The 22,419-nt window shown below is 51.3% G+C and overlaps 1 protein-coding gene and 1 long non-coding RNA gene across 5 annotated transcripts; both read right to left on the bottom strand.

The window, feature by feature from the left end:
• Positions 1–8,554: 8,554 nt before the first annotated feature.
• On the bottom strand, positions 8,555–12,242 carry GFUS (GDP-L-fucose synthase). Of its 3 annotated transcripts, none has more exons than XM_037382007.1 (11): positions 12,202–12,242; positions 11,275–11,436; positions 11,075–11,189; positions 10,728–10,856; positions 10,579–10,652; positions 10,218–10,351; positions 9,979–10,043; positions 9,672–9,738; positions 9,514–9,593; positions 9,211–9,310; positions 8,555–8,755 (listed from the first exon to the last, which is right to left on the bottom strand). In XM_037382007.1, exons 2-11 carry the CDS (start codon positions 11,421–11,423, stop codon positions 8,700–8,702), a joined length of 969 nt encoding a protein of 322 aa, XP_037237904.1. In that variant the 5' UTR covers positions 11,424–11,436; positions 12,202–12,242; the 3' UTR covers positions 8,555–8,699. The 3 variants fall into 3 exon arrangements, with proteins under 3 accessions (XP_037237904.1, XP_037237905.1, XP_037237906.1); XM_037382008.1 differs by having other exon boundaries at positions 12,170–12,235; XM_037382009.1 differs by lacking the exons at positions 9,211–9,310; positions 9,514–9,593; positions 12,202–12,242.
• Positions 12,243–16,899: 4,657 nt separating this feature from the next.
• Positions 16,900–21,814, bottom strand: LOC119145522. 2 transcript variants are annotated; one of them, XR_005103435.1, is made up of 3 exons: positions 21,219–21,814; positions 18,576–18,674; positions 16,900–17,002 (listed from the first exon to the last, which is right to left on the bottom strand). It is a non-coding gene; the product is annotated as an uncharacterized LOC119145522 (long non-coding RNA). The 2 variants fall into 2 exon arrangements; XR_005103436.1 differs by having other exon boundaries at positions 18,576–18,671.
• Positions 21,815–22,419: the final 605 nt, after the last annotated feature.

Raw genomic sequence — 22,419 nt, 5'->3', positions numbered from 1 at the left:
TTTGTATATCTTCATAGTATTTTTAATTTTATACTGAGTACTACTTTGGGTCAAAGTTCCAAGCTCAGCTTTACAAAAGACAGTGTGTCACTTTTGACAAATGCAAGAAAGCTGCATGTTTGTCGAGGAGATCAGAAAGGCTCATCAGAACTAGAACCAACAAAAAAGCAGCAAAGTCACTGGATCAAAGAATGCATTTTTTTGATATCAACACAGGTAATGAAAATATGTAAATAAGTATATTGAAATATTTTTAACTGAAAAGACATGATGTTTAGGTGTTAAAACAGACAGTTTTGCTAAGTAGCCTCCAAATTCTGCCAGTGCTTCTCTATCAAGGCACCATGAGATCTGAGCAGACACCCCAGTGCACATCTGTGTGCAGGATCTTTGTCCCAATGAAGGAGAGATGCAGAGGAATTAATGGGAGGTTTCCTCCTCTCTTCCTATGCTAAGCGGAAGAAAGCATGACTAACAGAAGAGGCAGTCATCAGCCCAACCATCTCTTTCAGCCTTATGCTACAAGATTTTTCTTGTGCTATGAGGATTATTTGATAGTTTTGCTGAGCGGAACACAGAGAAGCATCCTGCTTTAATTATCTGTATAACCTTTTCCAAAAAAGTGGCATCTAATAAAACTACTAAAGGATAATTCTATGGGTAATGAGAAGAGATAAAAGAAAAATCTTATTTCTTTACCCTGAGTGTTTTTCAATTTACAAGGCTAGATAGAGGGAAGGGGAGGGGAAGGGAGGGGAGAGGGTAGAGAAGGGGAAAGGAGAAGAGAAGGGAGGGGAGGGGACGAGAGAAGAGAGTAGGGGAAAAGAGGAGGGGAGGGGAAGGGAGGGGAGGGGAGGGGAGGAAAGACAAGACATGGAGAAAACAAACCCTAACCATAAGTACACTGTAGGGGAAGCCTAACCCTAACCCTAAACCTAGTCAGAGGCGTAGCTGTAAGCCTAGCCCTACCCCTAACCTTGCTTTCCCCAACATTCCTAATACTAAACACCGTAACTGACCTAACCCCAAGTAACTTTAATGCACTTAACCTAAGTCTACTAACCGACATAATCTTAATCAGCCTAACTTTAGAGAAAGCCTAACCCTAGACAGAGCCCTACCCATAACATTTCTCCCCCCAACCATCCTAATACTGAACACTGTAATTGCCCTAACCACAAGTAACTTTAATGCCCTTGCCTTAAGTATACTAACTGACCTAATGTTAATCAACCTAATTCTAGGGGAAGCCTAACCCTAACCAGAGCCCTACGCATAACCTTTCTCGTACCAACAATCCTAATGCTAAACACTGAGAACCTAAGTTCTCAGTAAACCGTAAGCCTAAGAAACTTTAATGCTCTTACCCTAAGTATATTAACCAACCTAAGCAAGCAAAATCTAGAGAAGCCTAACCCTAACCCTAGCCAGAGCCCTGCCTGTAACCATTCTTGCCATAACCATCCTAATGCTAAACACTGAAACTGCCCTTACCTTAAGTAACATTAACACCCTGACCTAAAGTATAATAACCGTCCTAACCTTAAGCAGCCTGACTTTGGAGAAGCCTAACCCTAATCCTAACCCTAACCCTAGCTGGAGCCCTAGCCTTAAGCCTAGCCCTTCCCCTAACCTGACTCTTCCTAACCATTCTAATACTAAGCACTGTAACTGCCCTAAACCTAAGTAACTTTAATGCCCTTACCCTAGTATACTAACCAGCCTAACCTTAATCAGCCTAACTCTAGGGGAAGCCTAACCCTAACCCTAGCTGGAGCCCTAGCCCTAAGCCTAGCCATACCCCTAAATTTTCTTCCCCCAGCCATTCTAATACTAAACAGTGTAACTGCCCTAAGTTTAAGTAACTGCAATCCCTTATGCTAAGTATACTATCCAGCCTAACCTTAATCAACCCAACTTTAGGGGAACCCTAATCCTAACCCTAACCCTAGCTGGAGCCCTTCCCATAACATTTTTTCCCCCAACCATCCTAATACTAAACACTGTAGCTGTCCTAACCCTAAGTAATTTTAATGCCCTTACACTACGTATACTAACAGATCTAACTTTAATCAGCCTAATTTTAGGGGAAGCCTAACCCTAACCCTAGCCAGAGCCCTAGCCGTAACATTTCTCAACCACAACCATCCTAACCGTAAAACAATGTCACTGCCCTAAACCTAGAGTAACCTTTATGTCCTTACCCTAAGTATACTAACTGGCATAACCCTAAGTAGCCTAACTCTAAGGGAAGCCAGACCCTAACCTTTAAGCTGGAGCCCAAGCCTTAAGCTTAGCCCTACCCCTATCCTGACTCTTCCTAACCATCCTAATACTAAACACTGTAACAGTCCTAAACATAAGTATCTTTAATGCCCTTACCCTAGTATACTAACCAGCCTAACCTTAATCACCCTAACTCTAAGGGAAGCCTAACCCTAACCCTAGCTGGAGCCCTACCCATAACACTTCTCCCCCCAAACACCCTAATACTTAGTAATGTAATTGCCCTTACCCTAAGTACACTAACTAACCTAACCTTAAGTACCCAAACTCTAGGAGAAGCCTAATCCTAACCCTAACCCTACCCCTAGCTGGAGCTCTAGCCCTAAGCCTAGCCATTCTCCTTCCAACCATCCTAATAATAAACACTGTAACTGCCCTAACCCTGATTCAAGCAATAGAACAGATAAGCAAGGCAATGGACCTAATCATTACTACTCCAGGTTAGCTATAGCGATGAAGGAAGATACATATACCAATTGCCTTAATACGTTGCCGTCCTTCAGATCCACAGGCGCTGGGGAGCCCCTCTTGCAGCAAGGATGTGGACAGCCTCTCCTGGCAATGGGGGAGTCCTACACAGGGCGTCCCCTCATAGGCGAAGTCTCTAAAGTCACTGCAAGAGGGTCCAGCATTTGTGCTATTGAATAAACCTCATTGCAAATGTGGAAACATCTGGTTTCACTCTCCCCACAGATCCCACCAAAGCTGGATTTTGACCACCCAGTTCCAAACAAGGCCAAACAGCTGGATTCATGGCCTTGGTGACCTGCCTCTAAGCAAGGAAGGATGTGCTATGTCTTCACTCATGATTCCAGTTTATCTTCAGCTACATCTTTCGCTAAGGATCATACATAGTTCACTAAGGATCACGCCTCTTTCACTCATGATAGAATACTAAATATATATATATATATATATATATCTTCATAACATTCCGTTGGTAGGTTCATCTAAAGGCCAACTTTGGCTGAGGGCTTGTTGCTCAGGCCTCAGTACATCAAGTCTTCACCATTAGAACCTTCAACGAGTTTTAGGGCCTAAACTTACCTCAACTAGCACCTTCACCAGGTTTCAGGAATCTGAATTTCTCCCCCTAACCACCCTAATACTAAACACTGTAACTGCCCTAACCCTAAGTATCTTTAATGCCCTAAACCTAAGTATACTACCTGATCTAACCTTAATCAGTTTAACTCTAGGGGAAGCCTAATTCTGACCCTAGCTGTAGTCCTACCTATAACTTAACTCCCCCTAATCATGATAATACTAAACACTGTAACTGCCCTAACACTAAGTAACTTTAATGCCCTAAGCCTAAGTATACTAACTGACGTAACCTCAAGTACCCTAACTTTAGGAGAAGTCTAAGTAAGGGGATGGGAGGGGAAGAGTGTGGAGGGGAAGGGGGAGCAAGAGACGGGAGGGCAGGAGAGAAGAGTTGGGGAGGGGTGGCGAGGCTTTATAGGACTTCAACTCTCCTCAGTTAGGGCCTTCACCAAGTTTCAAGACTTAAACTTACCTCATTTAAGTCCTTCACCAACTTTTACGGCCTAAGCTTACCTCACTTAGCATATTCATCAAGTTTTAGGGCCTTCACCGAGTTCAGGACAAAAACTTACCTTAGTTAGGGCCTGTGCCAGATTCCTGGACTTCAACTTACCTCTGTTAGGGCCTTTGCCATGTTTTAAGCCTAAACTTATTTCAGTTAGGGCCTGCACTGGGTTTCAGGAACTGAATTTACCTCAGTTGGAGCCTCTGCCAAGTTTTCTGTCCTTTGCTGAGTTTTAGGCCAGAAACTTACCTTATTTAGAGCCATTGCTGGGTTTTAGGGATTAACTAATCTCAGTTAGGGGCTTCAGAGAGATTTAGGGCTTAAATTTACCCCAGTTTGGACCTTTGCCCAGCTTTCAGGCCTTCACCAAGTTTTATTGCCTAAAATTACCTCATTTAAGACCTTTGTCGAGTTTTAGGGCCTACGCTTACTTTAGTTAGGGCCTGTGATGAGTTTCAGGACTTCAACTTACCTCAGATAGAGCCTTTGCTGTGTTTTAAGGCCTAAACTTACCTCAGTTAGGGCCTTCGTCAACAAGTAGGGCCTAAACTGTTTTCACTTAAGGCCTTGTTTTGTCACATGGTGAGGTCGCTAGATAGCACACAGAAACCAATAGAGAAAATAACCTTTATTTACTGTTGGTTTCACATTCATACAGAAAAGAAGGCAATACACACATACAAAAAGGATGAGCCTACAATACCCTGATTCAAGAAATAGAACAGATAAGCAAGGCAATGGACCTAATCATTACTACTCCAGGTTAGCTATAGCGATGAAGGAAGATACATATACCAATTGCCTTAATACATTACTGTCCTCCAGGTCCACAGGTGCTGTGGAGCCCCTCTTGCAGCAAGGATGTGGACAGCCTCTCCTGGCAATGGGGGAGTCCTACACAGGGTGTCCCCTCATAGGCAAGGTCTCTAAAGTCGCTGCAAGAGTGTCCAGCATTTGTACTATTGAATAAAAAAGCCCACCTAATTGCAAATGTGGAAACACCTGGTTTCACTCTCCCCTCAGATCCCACCAAAGCCTGGCCAGGGCTCAGGGAGGACCTGAGGGAGTTTCCTTTATCTACTGGATTTTGACCACCTGGTTCCAAACAAGGCCAAACAGCTGGATTCATGGCCTTGGTGACCTGCCTCTAAGCAAGGAAGGATGTGCTATCTCTTCACTCACGATTCCAGTTTATCTCAGCTTCATCTTTCGCTAAGGATCATACATAGTTCACTAAGGATCATGCCTCTTTCACTCATGATAGAATACTAAATATATATGTATCTCTTCATAACATTCCGTTGGTAGGTTCATCTAAAGGCCAACTTTGGCTGAGGGCCTGTTGCTCAGGCCTCAGTACATCAAGTCTTCACCATTAGAACCTTCAACGAGTTTTAGGGCCTAAACTTACCTCAACTAGCACCTTCACTGGGTTTCAGGAATCTGAATTTCTCCCCCTAACCACGCTAAAACCATACACTGTAATGGCCATAATCCTAGGTAACTTAAATGTCCTAAGCCTACTAACCAACTTAACGCAAAGTATGAAAACTTTCAGGGAAGCCTAAGTAAGGGGAGGGAAGCAGTGTGGAGGGGAAGGGTGTGGGAGAGACTGGAGGAAAGGAGAGCAGAGGAGGGGAGTTGGGGAGGGGTGGTGAGGGCAGGAGAGGGGAGGGGTGGGGAACTGGAGAAGAAAGGAGAGTAGAGGATAGGGGTGGGGAATGGATAGGAGGGCAGGGGAGGAGAGGGGTAGAGAGGGAGAGGAAGGAAGGGATGTATGGGGAGGGGAGGGGACGTATGGGGAAGGGAGGAGAGAGGGGAGGTGAGAGGAAAGGAGGAGAGGGGAGGAGAGGAGGCCAGGCGAGGTAGAGAGAGGCGAGGGGTGGGGAGGGCAAGAGTGGGGAAGGGAGGGGAGGGGGGAGAAGAGGAGAGGGGCAGGGAGGAGCAGGGAGTGGAGAGGAGGGAAGGGGAGAGGAGTGCGTGGGAGGGGATGTATGGGGAAGGGAGGAGAGCAGAGAGTAAGAGAGGAGAGGAGAGGTGAGGGGAACCGATGGGATGGAATGTATGGGGAAGGGAGGGGAGGGGATGTAAAGGGAAGGGAGGAGGAGAGAGTAGGAGAAGAGAGAGGAGGTGAGAGGAGGTGAGGTGTGAAGATGGGCGGGGAGAGGAGGGGAGGAGAGAGGAGAGTCGAGGAGGGGAGGGGAACAGAGGAGAGGAATTAAAAGGGGAGCAGAGGGGAGGGTAAAGGAGTGTGGAAGGGAGGGGACGGGATGTATGGGGGAGGAGAGAGAAGGAGAGGGGAGAGGCGAGGAGGAGGCGACGAGAGTAGGAGAGGCCAGGCAAAGTAGTGAGAGAAGAGAAAAGGTGGAGAGAAGGGGTGGGGAAGAGTGTGGAAGGGAGAGGAGGGGATGTACGGGGAAGGGAGGAGGAGGGAGGAGGAGAGGAGGCAAGGGGAAAGGAGTGGTTGAGAGGGGAGGGGATGTATGTGGAAGGGAGGAGAGAGGAGAGGCGGAGAGGCGAGGCTAGGCAGGCAGGGAAGCAGAGGGGAGGGGAACCGAGGAGGGGAGGGGATGCATGGGGAAGGGAGAGGAACCGAGGAGGGGAGGCGGGGAGAGGCGAGGAGGGGAGAAGAGGGGAGGAATTAAGAGGGGGGCAGAGGGGAACCGAGGAGGGGGGAATCGAGGAGGGGAGGGGAGGAGATGGGCGGGTGTGTAGAAGGAAGGAGAGAGGGGACGGGAGAGGAGAGGAGAGAGGGGTGTAGAATAGAGGAGACGAGACGAGATGAGACAGGACAGGAGAGCGGTGGGGAGGTTATGGGTGGGAATGGGAGGAGAGAAGAGAGAGGAGGGGAAGGCTGCTGGTCTTCATGTGGAGTGGGCTAGGCTGGGCTGCTGGCTCTCAGGAGGAGAGGGGTGGGCTGCTGGCCCGCAGGAGGTGTGGGCAGCACACATCTTGATAGCTTTTTGCCACCTCAACCTAGATCCTTGCTCTATTTCTGCCCAGAGGATGGCGAGGGGAGGCTGGTGAGTGGGCTGCCATCGTGATGGTTACACAGAAGCCACCAAGGCCATGCGACTCTAGTTCTCCTTTTTCCCACCCAGGGAGTGTGAAATGAAGCTGTTGCAGGAGGAGCTAGACAGGAGGGAGATGAGCTGCCTGCAAGGTGAGAGCTGTCTGGGCAGGGGGACATGGGAGAGACGACCATGAGGTGGGAGGTGTAGTGACTCTAGGACAGGGATCTGAAGCCCCAGCATGTCCCCATCCTATGCTGGGGCATGTTTTACCCCAGAGCATCTCCAAGCTATGCTAGGGTATGTGCAGCATTCCAGGGTGTCCCCACTGTCTACCTAGCAATAGCAGCGCTGGGAATGTGTCACACCCCATGCCATGTTCTTGCAGGGCTCTCATGCCTGGAGCAGCATCTAGTGATGGCAGGGGGCCTCCTTGGCTTAGCAGGGCAGGTGTCACCCATCCCTGGTGGCTGGAGGACAAAGCTAAGCTCGTGTAGGGTAAGCCTGAGCTGGGTGGGATGTCCCCAGATTCAGCCAGACCCTGCTCCTGGGGGCCAGCTAGGTCCCCCTGAGGGTCAGGCCCTCTAGGGCTGGGGTGTCCTCGTTGTCAGTGCACCTTTGGGTGCAGGATACCTCATTGGGAGAGGAGCCAGGGCTGGGGATGTGACACACCGGGAGAAATTTTGGGTGGTGGTGTGTGTCCTGCAATGATGGCCAAGGCACAGCCTGTAAGACCTACATGTCATCAGGGGACAAGGGACATCTCCTGCAGGGCTGCAGGATGCCCTGTCTAAAACCCCTTCTCCTCAGCCAGGCGATGCTGGAGCCAGCCATGGGTGGTGGGAAGTGCTGGGAGCCCAAACCCTGCAGCCTGAGCCAGCCTCTAGCCAGCGACATACAAGTACCAACCATAGAGGACATCCCTTCTCCAGGGACATCAGGGGCTGGGGTCACCTTGGGGTGCAGCCAGTGACCCAGCCGTGGGGGGACAGTCCCACTGGGGGCTTCCTGGGGTGCTGACAGGTCTCTCCTCCCTCTGTAGGTCCTTACTGTCCCTATGGTCCCCATGCCAGGGGCTCATCGGGGCTGAGCAGCAATGCTGGAAAGAAGCCATCCATGGGCAGGATTTCTGCCATCTCCACACCACTGGTTAAGCCTCATGCAGCGGCTTGGTCAGGGACTCGTACCTCCGTGTTTGACCCTCTGCCCCCCTCCCAGAGAAGTTTAAAACCCTTTTTTGGCTCTTCTAGATCCTGGCAGAATGGTGCTCAGGACCCTAAGGGTGCGATTTGACATGGATACAGGACTGTGTGCAGGGTGGATGCTCTCATCTATCAGTTTTATGCTATTTGAAATTTTAATAAATGCCATATTTACATAGCTGGCGCCTTCCTCATTCTGGTCCCCCGATGCTGGGGCTTTTGGACCCTCCCATGTGCCAAAAGCAACAGCAAATGACCAGCTGCCCATTCCTGTGCCAGAGGAACCCTGATCACCTTCCCTTATACAGCCTAATTACAGGCAATTAGCAGCATAGCTCATTACAGCTCAGCCAGAACCACCAGACTCTTGCACACAGCCAAGGTGGCTGATAGTGGTGGCTCCAGAGGCTGCGTACTACACTGGTCTGGGGTGTCAGCACCCTGGGGTGCCCCAGACTTCCTCCCCCTGGGCCATCCTGTGCCGCTCCCCAGCAGTGGGGCAAGAATGTGGGGGCTGCTCACTGGGCTCTGGCCCCCTTTTACTTTGGAAATGTGACTGGCACTCCCCCAGCCCAGTCCTCTACCCCAAAAAAAAGGACAACCCTGAGTTGAAGAGGATGATGCCGGTGCCAGTGCTGTGTTGGCCTGTCACTTCCTGGCGTTGGCGTAGTTGGTGTTGAACCAGGCACAGGTCTCCTTCACAGCTGGGGAGGGAGAAGATGGGATGGGTTTTGGGATTGGGAATGCAGTTTGTTCATAGACTCACAGAACGGTTTGGGTTGGAAGGGACCTCTAAAGGTCATCTAGTCCAACCCCCCTGCCATGGGCAGGGACATCTTTAACTAGATCAGGTTGCTCAGAGCCCCATCTAACATGACCTTGAATGTTTTCAGGGATGGGGCATCTACCACCCCTCTAGGCAACTTGATGCAGTGTCTCACCACCTTCAGTATAAAAAATTTCCTTTTATCTAGTTTGAATCTACCCTTTTTTAGTTTAAAACCATTACCCCTTGTCCTATCACTACAAGACCTACTAAAAAGTCAGTCCCCATCTTTCTGAGCCCCCTTTAAGAGCTGAAAGGCTGGACCACCCTGATGCCATCAAAGCGAACTGCAGTGGGTAGGACCTCCATGTTCGGTGGAGCCTCCCATCTCACCTTGCCTGAAGGGTGTGAACTGGAAGCTGGGTAGGTAGTGCCGCAGCTTGGCATTGCTGGCCGTCTTCTTGAACTGCCCATCTGCCTTGGTGGTATCAAACTGGGATGGGAAGGATTAAGGGAAACCAAAGGGGAAAGATGGGTCTTGTTCTGCCCCGCTGTGTCCTGGCTGGGGCAGCGGGAGCAATGCTCTGGACCACAGCATCTCCCCCGGAGCCCTGTGGCTGCTGGTGGAAAGTGGGGTCCCCCCCATGCTGTAGCAGCCCTGCAAGCAAGGGGAAGCCAGTCTGTGGTAAAGGATACAACAAGCTCTCCCCTGAAGTCCATGGCCTCCACAATTGCCTCTGCTGCCTCCCTGATGGACACTTCATCTTCTTCTCCCACTATGGAGCAGGACATGATTCTCCCATCCTCTTGAAGAGGCTGGAGGCAGGGTTGTGGCAGGGACGGGCAGTGCTTACCTGACAAAATGATGGGCTCCACCTCATCGTATTCCCGCAGGACCCAAAGGAAGAGCCGGGCCAGGTCCTGTGGAGGGGTAGATGGCTCTTGGGGGGTGGCTGCTGTCCCCCAGCCCTCCCATCACAAGGGGACCCAACCCTGAGGATGGCCAATGCTTCCTGGGACAACCCAGGTGGGCTCAGACCCTGCTGAAATCCAGGCACTGCTCCCCACCCACCCACCCCACCCCACCCCCAGCCCCCTACTCTGCCCTCCCCCAAGCTGTGGGACATGAGTGCTCCCAGAGGTCCCTGAGGCCATGCATACCAGAGAGTAGATGAACTGTCTTCTGGGCTTGCCAGTGCCCCAGACAGTCAGAGCAGAGCCAGTTTCTGCAGGAGGAAGGAAAGTGTGTCTATAAGCACTGGAGCTACCTTCACCCACCCTGGCTACTCTGCAGAACAGCTGATTAAGCAGGCAGGAGGGAAAAAAAACAAACCAACAAAAAAACCCCACAACAACCCAACACTCTCAAAAAAGGCCACAAGAAGTCCTGCTACACTCACGTTTGGCCAGGTAGACCTTGTGGATGAGCCCGGGCAAGACATGCCCATCCTCGATGTTGAAGTTGTCATGTGGCCCAAAGACGTTGGTGGGGATGACAGCGGTGAAGCGGCAGCCATGCTGCTCAAAGTAGCCCCTGGGTGAGAGCAGGGAAGGTGTGGGTGGGCTCACCCCCCTCCAGCACAAAGACGTCTCCAGAAGACTTTGGCTAGTGGCATTTCCATCTGCTGAGCCCAGGTACCTCCCCAGTTCAGTTTAATTCCTGGGAGTCCCAGGGGATTCCCCTTGGCCTGATAACCGGTGGGTGCTCACAGCCTGCAAGAACTCTCCCATGCCTCACCTCCCCTCCTCCCCAACACGCACCTATTCTGGATGTCGATCATCCTCTTGGCATAAGAGTAGCCAAAGTTGGAGCTGTGAGGTGGCCCATTGTGAATCTGGGGATAGGAGAGAAGAGAATTAAGCAGGGCAGGGATGTCTCCTGGGACGTGCCTAGGGACAGAGATGCTCACCATGCTCTCATCAATGGGGTATGTCGTCTTGTCTGGGAAGATGCAGGTGGAGAGGCAGGAGACCACCTTCTGCACCCCTGTCTCGTATGCCGAGTGCAGGACATTGTCGTTGATGAGTATGTTTCTCCTCTGGGGATGGAGAGATTTCTCAGATCTGCAGGGTGGTGGGGACCCCCAAAACCCTGCACCCTATGGGTAATAACTCATTAATAACTCTAGAAACCAGAGGAGCTCTGGTTTGGATTTTGGGAGCAGAGCAAGTTGTGTCCCCATGTCCCAGCTCAGGGAGAGCAGAGTGTTGCAGCATCCACAGGGACCCTGTCAGTACCCGATTCCCAGGTGCTCACCCAAAAATCCAGGTTGTAGCGGATGTTTCTGAAGAGGCCTCCGACCATGGCAGCCAGGTGGATGACATGGGTGGGCTTGTGCTTCTCAAACAGGGCTTTGGTCTCTGTGGTGCTCCTGGGACAGGAAATTTGGGGGTTCAGTGGGGTCAAGAGAGCAGACTGGGGGCTTTCCAAGCAAAAAACCCACAGAGTCAACTCACGTCAAGTCAGCATCTCTGGAGGACACAAAGATCCACTCCTCATCTGGCTGCCCCTCTCCATCAGCCACCACCTTCTCAATGGCTCTTCCCACCAAGCCAGTGCCACCTGTCACCAGGATGCGCTTGCCCACCAGCCCAGCCCCCTCCATTGTGGCCAAAACCCTGTGGGGAGTTGGGGGGGGGCTAAGCTGGGGTCACCTTGTGGTGCACCCCACTACAGCCCACCAAGCTCACCCCCTCCGTGGTGTGGGTGCCCATGAGCATCAACCATGAGCATCAGCCACACATCAGGCTGGTGGGCTTTTTTTTTTTTTTTTGGGGGGGGGAGGTGGGCTTTGATCTGCTTCTGCCAGCAAAAGCAAAAACCCAAGTGGAAGCAGTGTGCTTGGTGGTGACGTGGCCAGGCCAGGGCAGCAGAAACTCATCAGCTGTAGTTGCTAATTAATGGAACTGGCTGGTGGCCCGCGGGCTCCCCGTGCACACGCCGCACCAGGGCTGGGGCCAGACCGTGCCACGCAGCACGGCACTGCCCGGCCTCCCGAAACGGAGGCGCACCCTGACACCCAACCGCCCCGCAGTCCCAGGTCTGCACCCCAAAGCCCCTCTGCACCCAGCTCTGCACCCCGAGCCTCCCCTGCACCCCCCGTCCCAGCTCTGCACCCCACTCCTCCCCGCACCCCCAGTCCCAGCTCTGCACCCCACTCCTCCCTGCACCCAGGCCCCCTCCCGCAGCGCCGACCCCACCCCAACTCCGAGCCTCCCACCGCGGGGGCCCTTACACCCCTCATACCCCCTGCGGCTCTCCCCTCCGTACTGTCCCCCCTCTTTGGGGACACCCCGCTTCTACACCACCCCCCCTCAGCACCCCCGCGTGAGGGGGACTGCCCCCACAAACACTCCAGTGGGCGGGGGGGGGTCCACTCTCACACCGGCGCGGGGGTCGGCGCGGCTCGGCTGGCTTCGGCGGCGGCTCGGCTGGCTTCGGCGGCGGCTCGGCTGGCTTCGGCGGTGGCTCGGCTGGCTTCGGCGGCGGCTCGGCTGGCTTCGGCGGTGGCTCGGCTGGCTTCGGCGACGGCTCGGCTGGCTTCGGCGGCGGCTCGGCTGGATTCGGCGCGGCGCGGCGCGGCTCGGCTCGGCTCAGCCGCGCTTCCTGCCACCGTCACCGGGCGCCGCCGCTCGGCTCCTCGGGAAATGGAGTCCGCGCCCGGGGTCAGCGGAACCTGCCACGGCACCGGGGCCACCGGCACCGCTCCCCACGGGTTAGGGGGCGCTGGCGCAAGCCCCGGCACTTGCAGGCCTGCACTGGGCGTGCAGGGGAAGGGAAGGGGGCGCACAGGGTCCCCTCCCTCTTCCCCAGCGCCAAGGGCTTCTCCAAAGGGATTTCGATGAGAAAAGGTTTAATCATCTTTAATTCACCTACACTGAGACTAAAAATGAGCGGAGCTTTCCGGCGGGTCGGGAGGGTTTCAAATGGGGGATGCCGGCTTTTCCTTCACCTTTTCCTTCGGCATTGCTGGGAGGCAAAGGCAGGGCCTTGCACCGCCCGAAATTAAGCTGATAAAGAATGGGATTAAGGGAGACCCCGCCAGGAATTTCAGCTTTTCCCCGAGGGAGACTTGGCCCCGACGTCGAGGAGCAGCCGGGTATTACAGATGTTCCACTCCCTTCCTCCCTCCTCTGGCTTGCGGCCACAACCGTCCCAGCCCGCGGGAGGTGACCGAGCAGGTGCGGTTCCTGCAGCGCTGGGTGCCCCGGGAGCGCTGGGTGACGGGGAGCGCTGGGTGCCCGGGGCAGCGCTGGGTGCCCGGGGAGCGCTGGGTGCCCCGGGAGCGCTGGGTGCCGGGGGCAGCGCTGGGTGCCCGGGGAGCGCTGGGTGCCCCGGGAGCGCTGGGGGCAGCGCTGGGTGCCGGGGGCAGCGCTGGGTGCCGGGGGCAGCGCTGGGTGCCCGGGGAGCGCTGGGTGCCCCGGGAGCGCTGGGGGCAGCGCTGGGTGCCGGGGGCAGCGCTGGGTGCCGGGGGCAGCGCTGGGTGCCGGCAGCGCTGGGTGCCGGGGGCAGCGCTGGGTGCCCCGGGAGCGCTGGGTGCCGGGGGCAGCGCTGGGTGCCGGGGGCAGCGCTGGGTGCCCGGGGCAGCGCTGGGTGCCCGGGGAGCGCTGGGTGCCCCGGGAGCGCTGGGTGCCCGGGGCAGCGCTGGGTGCCGGGGGCAGCGCTGGGTGCCCGGGCAGCGCTGGGTGCCCCGGGAGCGCTGGGGGCAGCGCTGGGTGCCGGGGGCAGCGCTGGGTGCCCGGGGAGCGCTGGGTGCCGGGCAGCGCTGGGTGCCGGGGGCAGCGCTGGGTGCCGGGGAGCGCTGGGTGCCGGGGGCAGCGCTGGGTGCCGGGGGCAGCGCTGGGTGCCCGGGGAGCGCTGGGTGCCCGGGCAGCGCTGGGTGCCGGGGGCAGCGCTGGGTGCCGGGGAGCGCTGGGTGCCGGGGGCAGCGCTGGGTGCCGGGGGCAGCGCTGGGTGCCCGGGCAGCGCTGGGTGCCGGGGGCAGCGCTGGGTGCCGGGGGCAGCGCTGGGTGCCCGGGGAGCGCTGGGTGCCGGGGAGCGCTGGGTGCCGGGGGCAGCGCTGGGTGCCCGGGGAGCGCTGGGTGCCGGGGGCAGCGCTGGGTGCCCGGGGAGCGCTGGGTGCCGGGGAGCGCTGGGTGCCGGGGGCAGCGCTGGGTGCCCGGGGAGCGCTGGGTGCCGGGGGCAGCGCTGGGTGCCCCGGGAGCGCTTGGTGCCGGGGCAGCGCTGGGTGCCCCGGGAGCGCTGGGTGCCGGGGGCAGCGCTGGGTGCCGAGGAGCGCTGGGTGCCGGGGGCAGCGCTGGGTGCCGGGGGCAGCGCTGGGTGCCCGGGCAGCGCTGGGTGCCGGGGGCAGCGCTGGGTGCCGGGGGCAGCGCTGGGTGCCCGGGGATCGCTCCCCCTGACTTGCACACCCAGTCCAATGCAGCGCACATTCATACAGGTCAGTTGGCTGGTTCCGCCCAAAGTTGAGCCTCGTAATTAATTATCCGTTAGTTTCTTCCCCGCTTCGATTTAAAGGTACAGCGCCTTTTTAATTCACTACTCATGCTCCTAGCGTGGGACCCGCCTCCCTCGGGGGAGGGGGGCATTTGAGTAGATCTCCCACTACCACAATTACCGTTACCCTTCTTTTGCTCATATTTCTAGTAACCTTGAGTCTTATCTCTTCAACAGTTTGTTTCTTTTCACAGTTAGCACGTCTTTGCCAGAAGGCTCCTTACCACGTTCTTGCTGAGCTCCTCTGCATCAGTGGGGGATGCAGAGCTTTAGGTCTCTTGCTATATTATTTTCCATATCATGTGAGTGGGGGGTGTGTGGGTCTGTGTGTGTGTGTGGTGTTGGGGTGTGGAGGGGGATGTGGGGGGTGGGGGATGTCCATCCATCCCTCCGTCCCAGGAGCCCCACACTGCATTGCAGACCCAGAATCGGTGTTTTGGGGTGTTTTTGTGCCATTTTAGTGGCTCCACAGGGGAAATTTCCCTCTGTCAGGGAATTAGCCCTGGGAAAAAGGGGAAGGGGCAGCTTCTGAAAGTGCTTTTCTATCTTCCATAGAGATACTTGGAGGGGGCTTGAGTTTTTAAACCCTTTCTGTAAAGAGGGTTTCTTTCCATTTCAAAAACCCTTTATAGCATAGACATTTACAGTTATGTATGTATTTACACACAGATTTATTCAAGGAATATATGTATTTTAGATCTATTATCTATTTCCATTTATATATGTAAACATGTATATGTTTAAATAGATACTGTGTATCTACTCAGACCTACCTCTGTTTACACTTACAAATATGTATTAACACATTGTATAGAACAGCTATTTTGACTACATTATCTGTTTAGATTTATGTATTTACACTTAGATCTACACATAGATCTGTTTAGACTTAGATATCTATTTACACTTTATATATAATCTATTTAGATTACATGTAATATCTGTTTAGACTTACTATGTAATATCATAAGCATAGGTAGCTCTATTCTGGACTCTAAAATCCTTTACGTAATACAGTAGATACAGGGGTTTATTTTAAAATAATTTTCTATATATAAACGAATAATATTTTTATATCTATATTTAAAAATGAGACTTTTTTATTTCAGTGCCTCATACCCATATTTCCAGGGTTTAATATTTTTTAAGACCTTCCCCATGAATTTTCAGGCATTTTTGGCAGGTGACACCCCCTTTTGGGGGGGAGCCTTCTATCCTCCCTCACCTGCTGCTGCACTGCATCACTGCACCCCTGGCGGCATCGGGGTGCCCCAAATGACATCATCACCCGTCCAACACCCTTTTTCTTATTCATTCCACAAAAAAGAAACAAAAATAAACTGCTCCAACTAGCAGCTCCTTACTTTAACAATGCCATTTATGTAAGTACACATCCTCCAAGGAAAGGTGACCTCTGCTAGAAAAATAAAGGGGGAGCAGCTCCTGAGATGGTCACAGCCCTCCAGCGCCTGTCCCACAGGCCGTTGGCTGCCCCGTGATACAGGGGTAGCATGCTCCAGAATGGTGCCAACATTCCCAGGACGGTGGCACATCTTTCGCTCAGGCTCTGCTCCACGATGTTCCCACTCTGTTCCCATGCTGGGACGGGCTCCCCAGGGCAACAAATGCCCAAGGTCCCCATCAGTCCTGGAGTCTCGCCACTGGACAGCCCTCACTGCTGCATTGCAGGGCACCTGTTGAGGACAGAGCCAGGAGCTTCTGGCCACAGGGCTGGCCCCTTAGCGCCAGTGTGCTTAGCAACCCACAGGCAAACACACACATCCGAAAAACAAAAGCATATTTCAGCATTAGGGATACCATGGTAGTTGAGCTAAAGGAGGATTCTAGGTCAGCTCAAAATACAACACATTCTTTAAAAGCTAGAGCAATCTGAACAATTAAACCAGTAATAAGACTGATGGGTACAATTTTGAACACGTTCTTAGCATAGAAGTAAATACTCTTGCTGCTGTTGGAAAATCTCTTATCCCTTCTGTGCTGGTTTTGGCTGGGCAGAGTCAACTTTCTTCCCAGCAGCTGGTACCGTGCTGTGGTTTGGATTTAGGATGAGAATAATGTTGATAACACATGGATGTTTTAGCTGTTGCTGAGCAGTGCTTATGCTAAATCATGGACTTCTCAGCTTCTTACCCCACTCCACCAGTGAGGAGGCTGGGGATGCCCAAGAAGCTGGGAGGTGACACAGCCAGGACAGCTGACCCCAACTGACCTGCGGGATATTCCATACCATATGACATCATGCTCAGTGTATAAACTGGGGGAAAAGCTGGCCACAGGGCACCGCTCGGGAGCTGGCTGGGCATCAGTCAGCAGGTGGTGAGCAACTGCATTGTGCATCACTTCTTTTGTATATTCTAATTCTTTTGTTATTATTATTTGCCCTTCCGTTTCTGTCCTATTAAACTGTCTTTATCTCAACCCACAAATTTTACTCCCGCCGCTCCCCCCTCCCCGCCCCCCCCCCAGTTCTCTCCTCCCATCCCACTGTGTGGTGGGGGGACAAAGTGAACAAACACCTGTGTGGTGTTTAGCTGCCTGCCAGGTTAAACCACAGCACCTTCCATACAGGCTGCAGGACAAGGTCATACCGTAATCGACACTTAGAGATTCACCCCAGCAGCTACGGTCCTTGTGCCACTGCTGCACATGTTGCTTGCTTGGACAATAAAGCTGAAAATAAAGCATAGAACTTTAAAGCATAAAATGAAAAATAAAGAACAAACCTCAGTAATTCACTTTATAGCAAAAAGGTGCGTATATGTTTATATACATCCAATAAAATACATACTATAAAAGTATTTCGTTTTTCTTTTGCATTGATTGAACTTGCATAGCTGTGAACTGACACCATTAAATTATCTATCTCCAAAGGACACAGTTATAATATGACTAGGGGGTTTTGTGTGTGTTACAGAATTAGGATGGACACCTGGCCAGCTGCGCTGCCCAAGAGAGATGCTGCTGATCTGCCATGGAAATGTGCCATGGAAGCGAGACAGAAATAAAGTACTTTGGAGCACTCTGTCAAAATATTGGGAAAAACCCCGTAACATTCAGTTGCCTCTCTTTTTAAACATTTAGAACAAATACGTAACTGCTTAAATACACCTAATAAAATGTATGCTGCAGCTTTTTGGCAGTAACAGTTTAAACAATGCAAGTAAGTTTGTAAATTATACAATTTGGACTTTTTTTTTAAAGTTTCATTTATGACAGAAAAATCAGTGAGGTAAGAGATTCCCCCATATGTTTTTTCTTCGGGGGGTGCGGTGGGTGGGAACCAGTGCTGCAACACATAAGGCTACCAAAAAGGACTGGTAGATTTGCTCATGCTTCTGGCTGGAGTGAGGCATGTAGAGGAACACATTTTTATATCTTGACTTTTACAACTGAGATCCCAAAGAGCAGTGATTCCATCAACTTTTGGAAGATGTGCTGCACTTGGGTCTTTAGGAAGGAAACTGACTTAAAAAAAAAAAAAGTGTAAAAAGTCTGGTTGCTGATGAATTCTACTGCCAAGTACATAATCTCTGAAGATCCACTCTGATGGGAAGTTCATAAAATACAACTGCTTTGCATGAGAAAGATTTCCATTCGGGAAAAACTCTTGCCAACTGCAATCAAATTTTACACACTGTAGGTTAAGGAAAAAGGACGTTATTTAAGCTGTAACTCACCAAAACTGTATCAGGACTCACTGTCACTAGTTACAAAGCTGCTAATGCTTCTTGGAAAAACATGGAAAACACACAGAAGCAACGCTGATTTCTCCTGTTTTGTCCATGTCTCTTCTTTGACCTTGATTGCTTTTAGTACAGATGCTAGTATCTCAGTAAGGTTTTTGAGTACTGCTATAAGGTATTTTTAAAACTTACTGACTGAAAAATCGTGAAGCCTTTATCATGAAACCAAAGCCTGTTTCTTCCGAACTCTTACAAACGGTTTCTTTCCTCTTTCAGTATAAAATTGTTTTCAGTATTATTTAACAGTAAGCACACAGAAACAGAAGATTATGTTTTCAGGAAGAGAAAATAAATGGAAGGAAGTAAGCTTTGCATAGGCATAACATGCTCCAGAACAGGCCTTATTATATTTTCAGCATTTGTGTTAAGATATTTCATATAAAAACTACAGAAGGAGAGTTGGCACATTTTTAATGTTAACATTTAATATTTATTTAATAACATTTAATAACACACTGCAAGCACCTTAGGAAAAATGCAGGCACACACTGTAGACATACCTAGTACTTGCAGACCACTATGGATCCTTTCCGCCTGTCTTGTACTTTCATGGTAGAAGAAAGGGTGACCAGAGTGGAATGGTGGCAGTTGGCATTCTGCTGAGAGAGGAAAAAATCCTTTAGCATAAAGCTGGGTAGGAATCTGAAGCTTCCCTTTTTTGTGAAGGTTTGTGGAGACTAAAACTGAGTTAAGGAAAAAGTATTTTACATCATTTCTGGTCTAATTGTTGATAAAGGCCACCAGAGCTTTTGCATTTTTTAGACAACTGTGCATTTTTTTGACTCACTGGCATCTCAGTTTCACTAGAACCACTGTCATAGATACACACAAGAGACGCAGATACCTATATACATTTTCTCAAGCCTACATATAGCCAAGATTTCCTCACCCTATACATTCCAAGTTGAGTATTTTTGTTAAAGAGTACAGTAACCCATTTCTCCTCGTGAACTGCCTTCTTGCAAGAAAGGAATGATTTTTTTCCAGGCTGTTTCTCAAAATGGTCAAGATCTTTTAAAACTGCAGTTGTACCACCAAATGTCTTCAGGGTCCCTACCAGCTTTTGACTGCCCTTAAATTTAACAGCTCTATTCCATCTTTCAACAGCAAAAATATGGCACGCTCCCAGACCCACAGCACAACCCTACGGATGTCCACACATGTGTTGCTGTTTTGATGAGGAGCCACTCAGCATCCCCACGAGCACAGCCGCGCACACCAGATCAGATTCACCTACACCAATTTCAGTGAATGTGGTTTCTGAAGCTTTCAACTGAAAACCCTGTCTTGACCCTTGGCCACAGCAGAAGTCACCCATAACTCCACAAAAATGCAGTAACACAAATTGCAAACCCACAGCAGCAAGAGCTTTAGAAATATTTAGACCAGGAACAAGGGAGAAAAATAAAACAGCTTCATGGCCTGCACAGGAAACTAACAGACAGAAAATAGGGTCAGCATTCACAGCCCTTACAGAAAACAGGCATTCTCCTTCCATTCCTAAACCCATCTGTTACGTCTACATATCACAGAACTACTGTGGCAATGCTGAGAGTAGGGGCACAACAGCCCTGCCACAGGACACGCTATTGACTGATGCTGTTTTTGTAGCAGGACACATAAACAGAGGGACGTGCTTTGCTACACACACCCCTGAATTTCCTGAAAATTTATGTTTACCTAAAATAGCCATTTGGAACATACTGACAAACAACATTTGGCGATAGAAGTTCTATGTGTTTGACACCAAAATTTTTAGAAACCTGCTCTTTGCTTCCTATTATTGTTGTTCTTCCCTCAGAATTCATACCTGTAGCCAAGTTATTCACTACTAGTTCAAGCATTTACCTTCCCAGTATTACCAGCACATTTATGCAGGAGGTAACTTAATTGCTCTTTTAAAATTATCCGGATGTCAATTACAGCCATCAAAGAGGAGTGAGAGAAGTCAGGCAGCAACAGAGCTCCACAGGCTGCCACCAGCCAACATTGCACTTCACACACACACACCCCCCAAAAATCACCCCCACCCACAAACCACACCGCCACAACACACCAAACAAAAAGCTTCATGACTTTCAAAAAGCCTCATGACCTTGTGTCTTTTTCCTTTTGGAGTTCACCTTTGTCTCAGCATGCTGTGCAGATGATCTGCATCCTTGTTGCAGATTATCTTAAGGTTTTACTGAATCTTTCTGTATTTTGTGTTTATGTAACAGTTAGTTACAAGAGCATTTTGATTTTAAAGAGTTAACCTCCATGTTAGAATTACATTAGCACTTACTAACCAATGATGTATGAATCGCTGTGCTGCTTGTTATCCGAGACTGTTACTTGAAGTCCCTATGCTATAGACCATGATACCCTTAGTCCTTACTCTCCAGACCATAACCGGAGCACCTAGGTTCTATTTGGTATAGGATAAGTTATTGGACAGCTTGGCAAGGCCGATATCCAGCTGTCCAACTTGGCAACAGAACTTACTTTTAAGGTGTCCTGAAATGAACTACCTTCATTCTAATTCTAAAAACCACGTGAAGGTGAAGACCCTTCCCCTGCACAAGTGTAGTAACAGAAAAGGATGACACAGAAAATATTATAATTATATGCAAATTACTAACCAAACATTGTTAAGTGGGAGTGTACGACCTTGTAATTTTGTGTGTAAATGCAATGGCAAAATCTACACAGGTGTGCTCGATTTGTGGAGATGCCACCGAGCACCCAGCGCTGCAGTGAAGGAGTGCCTACTGCTTAATACTACGTTGGTATTAAGAGGTTTGATTCCCAGTTTCGGCGACATCCTGATGACATATGTTTGCATGGGATGAATACATATTCAGAAATAGTCCAGATCTAGAAGGCTGGTGGTTTTTTTGTGGTTTTAACAATCATAACTCAATTTTATTGACTTACATCTTTGGGAGGAAACTAATTAAATGTAGCATCTCTTGGTGCGGGAAGGGGGGGAGTGTGTTACGAGACTGAGAAAAGTTATTATTCAAAGCTCCCAAGCATGATGGAATGGTGGGGAAATTAATGAAAGTGAAGATCTGAAGATCAAGAGCTGCAACATTAAGTGAAATTTGGCTTTAATTCTGATAACGTCCTTAAGAGACACTGTTAAGCACAAGAGGACTCACCACAGCTCTCACTCTGGGCGCTGCTGGGAGGATTTGACAGTTCATGACGTGCGGAATCAGACTCCACAATCTTACCGGATTGTAAAGTAGGTATGTTTATGCAGCGCTGGGCAGCACGGGGGGGTGGGTGGGTGAGTGGGGGGGTGTAGTCCCAATTTGCTTCAATTTATACAATCAAATGTTGCATATACGTAAGGTTTCCAAATACACCCTACATATTCATGACCTGTCTCTGCTTCCTGTTAAAATTAGCTCCAAGAAGTCATTTCCAGCTGCGCTTGCCTGCTGCCTCTTGGTGGTGGTCGTGGAGGTGGTGGGGATGAAGGCTTTGGTAGCCTCCCTCGCTCTGAACTTTTTACCTTCTCTCCTAGCACAGACTCAGTTGTTCCTTGGTCTTTGTCCAAACGACAGCTGGGTTTGGCTAGTTCTCATCAGGAACTGTCCTTCAGGAGGAACAGTAGACTCCTTGCTTCAGTTAATTTACACAGTGGTTAGTAAAACAAAGCATTATTTATCAGCAACCACCTAGGTAATCGTTAAGCAATTAGATCTACTAAAATTTCTTTAACCCCTTCCCTCATTCAGACACTTCCCGCTGCTTCCCCTTCCCCCCCGTAATGCCGGTCACCCGGCAGGCCCCCACCGCCGCCCCTCAGCTCTCGGGCCCCACCAGGGCTGCCCACACCCGGCTCGCCGACCGGCAGACGGCCTGGAAGCTCCGCGTCCCCCCCGCCCTGGGTCTGGCAGGGGGCAGGAGACCCCCGCCACAGAGCGCCACCGCCCCGCCCCGCCCCGCCCGCGCTCTGCGCATGCGGCCGGCACGCTGCGCGCTAAGGGAGGGGGCCGCGGTAAACGCGGCGCGGCATTGCGCATGCGCGTCTGGCCGGCGGGGGGCGGGGGCGGGGCGGGGGCGGGGCGGGGGCGGGGAGCGGCGTTGGTTCCTCTGCGGTGACTATTCAGTAGGGTGGGCAGCGGCCGGTGCGTCGGCCCCGCCTGTGCCGTCCAGGGACGGTAACCACCGGCCGAGGGTGCAGCGTTCTCTGCCTTTTTCCCGCTCTAATACTCACTGCATCCACACCAAAACAGCATCCAAGTCCGCTCGAGCATCTCAATCCTTTGCCTCTGACGGCTTTAAAAACCTGGTGGTTGTTCCTCTGTGCCCCCACCCCGTTCCCTGGGGAGGAGAAGCAGTGGAGAGGGC

Source organism: Falco rusticolus, chromosome 3, assembly GCF_015220075.1.
Source record: "Falco rusticolus isolate bFalRus1 chromosome 3, bFalRus1.pri, whole genome shotgun sequence".
NCBI lineage: Eukaryota > Metazoa > Chordata > Aves > Falconiformes > Falconidae > Falco > Falco rusticolus.
The sequence above is the reverse complement of the archived record's forward strand: the minus strand, read 5'-3'. Positions and strand labels throughout refer to the sequence as shown.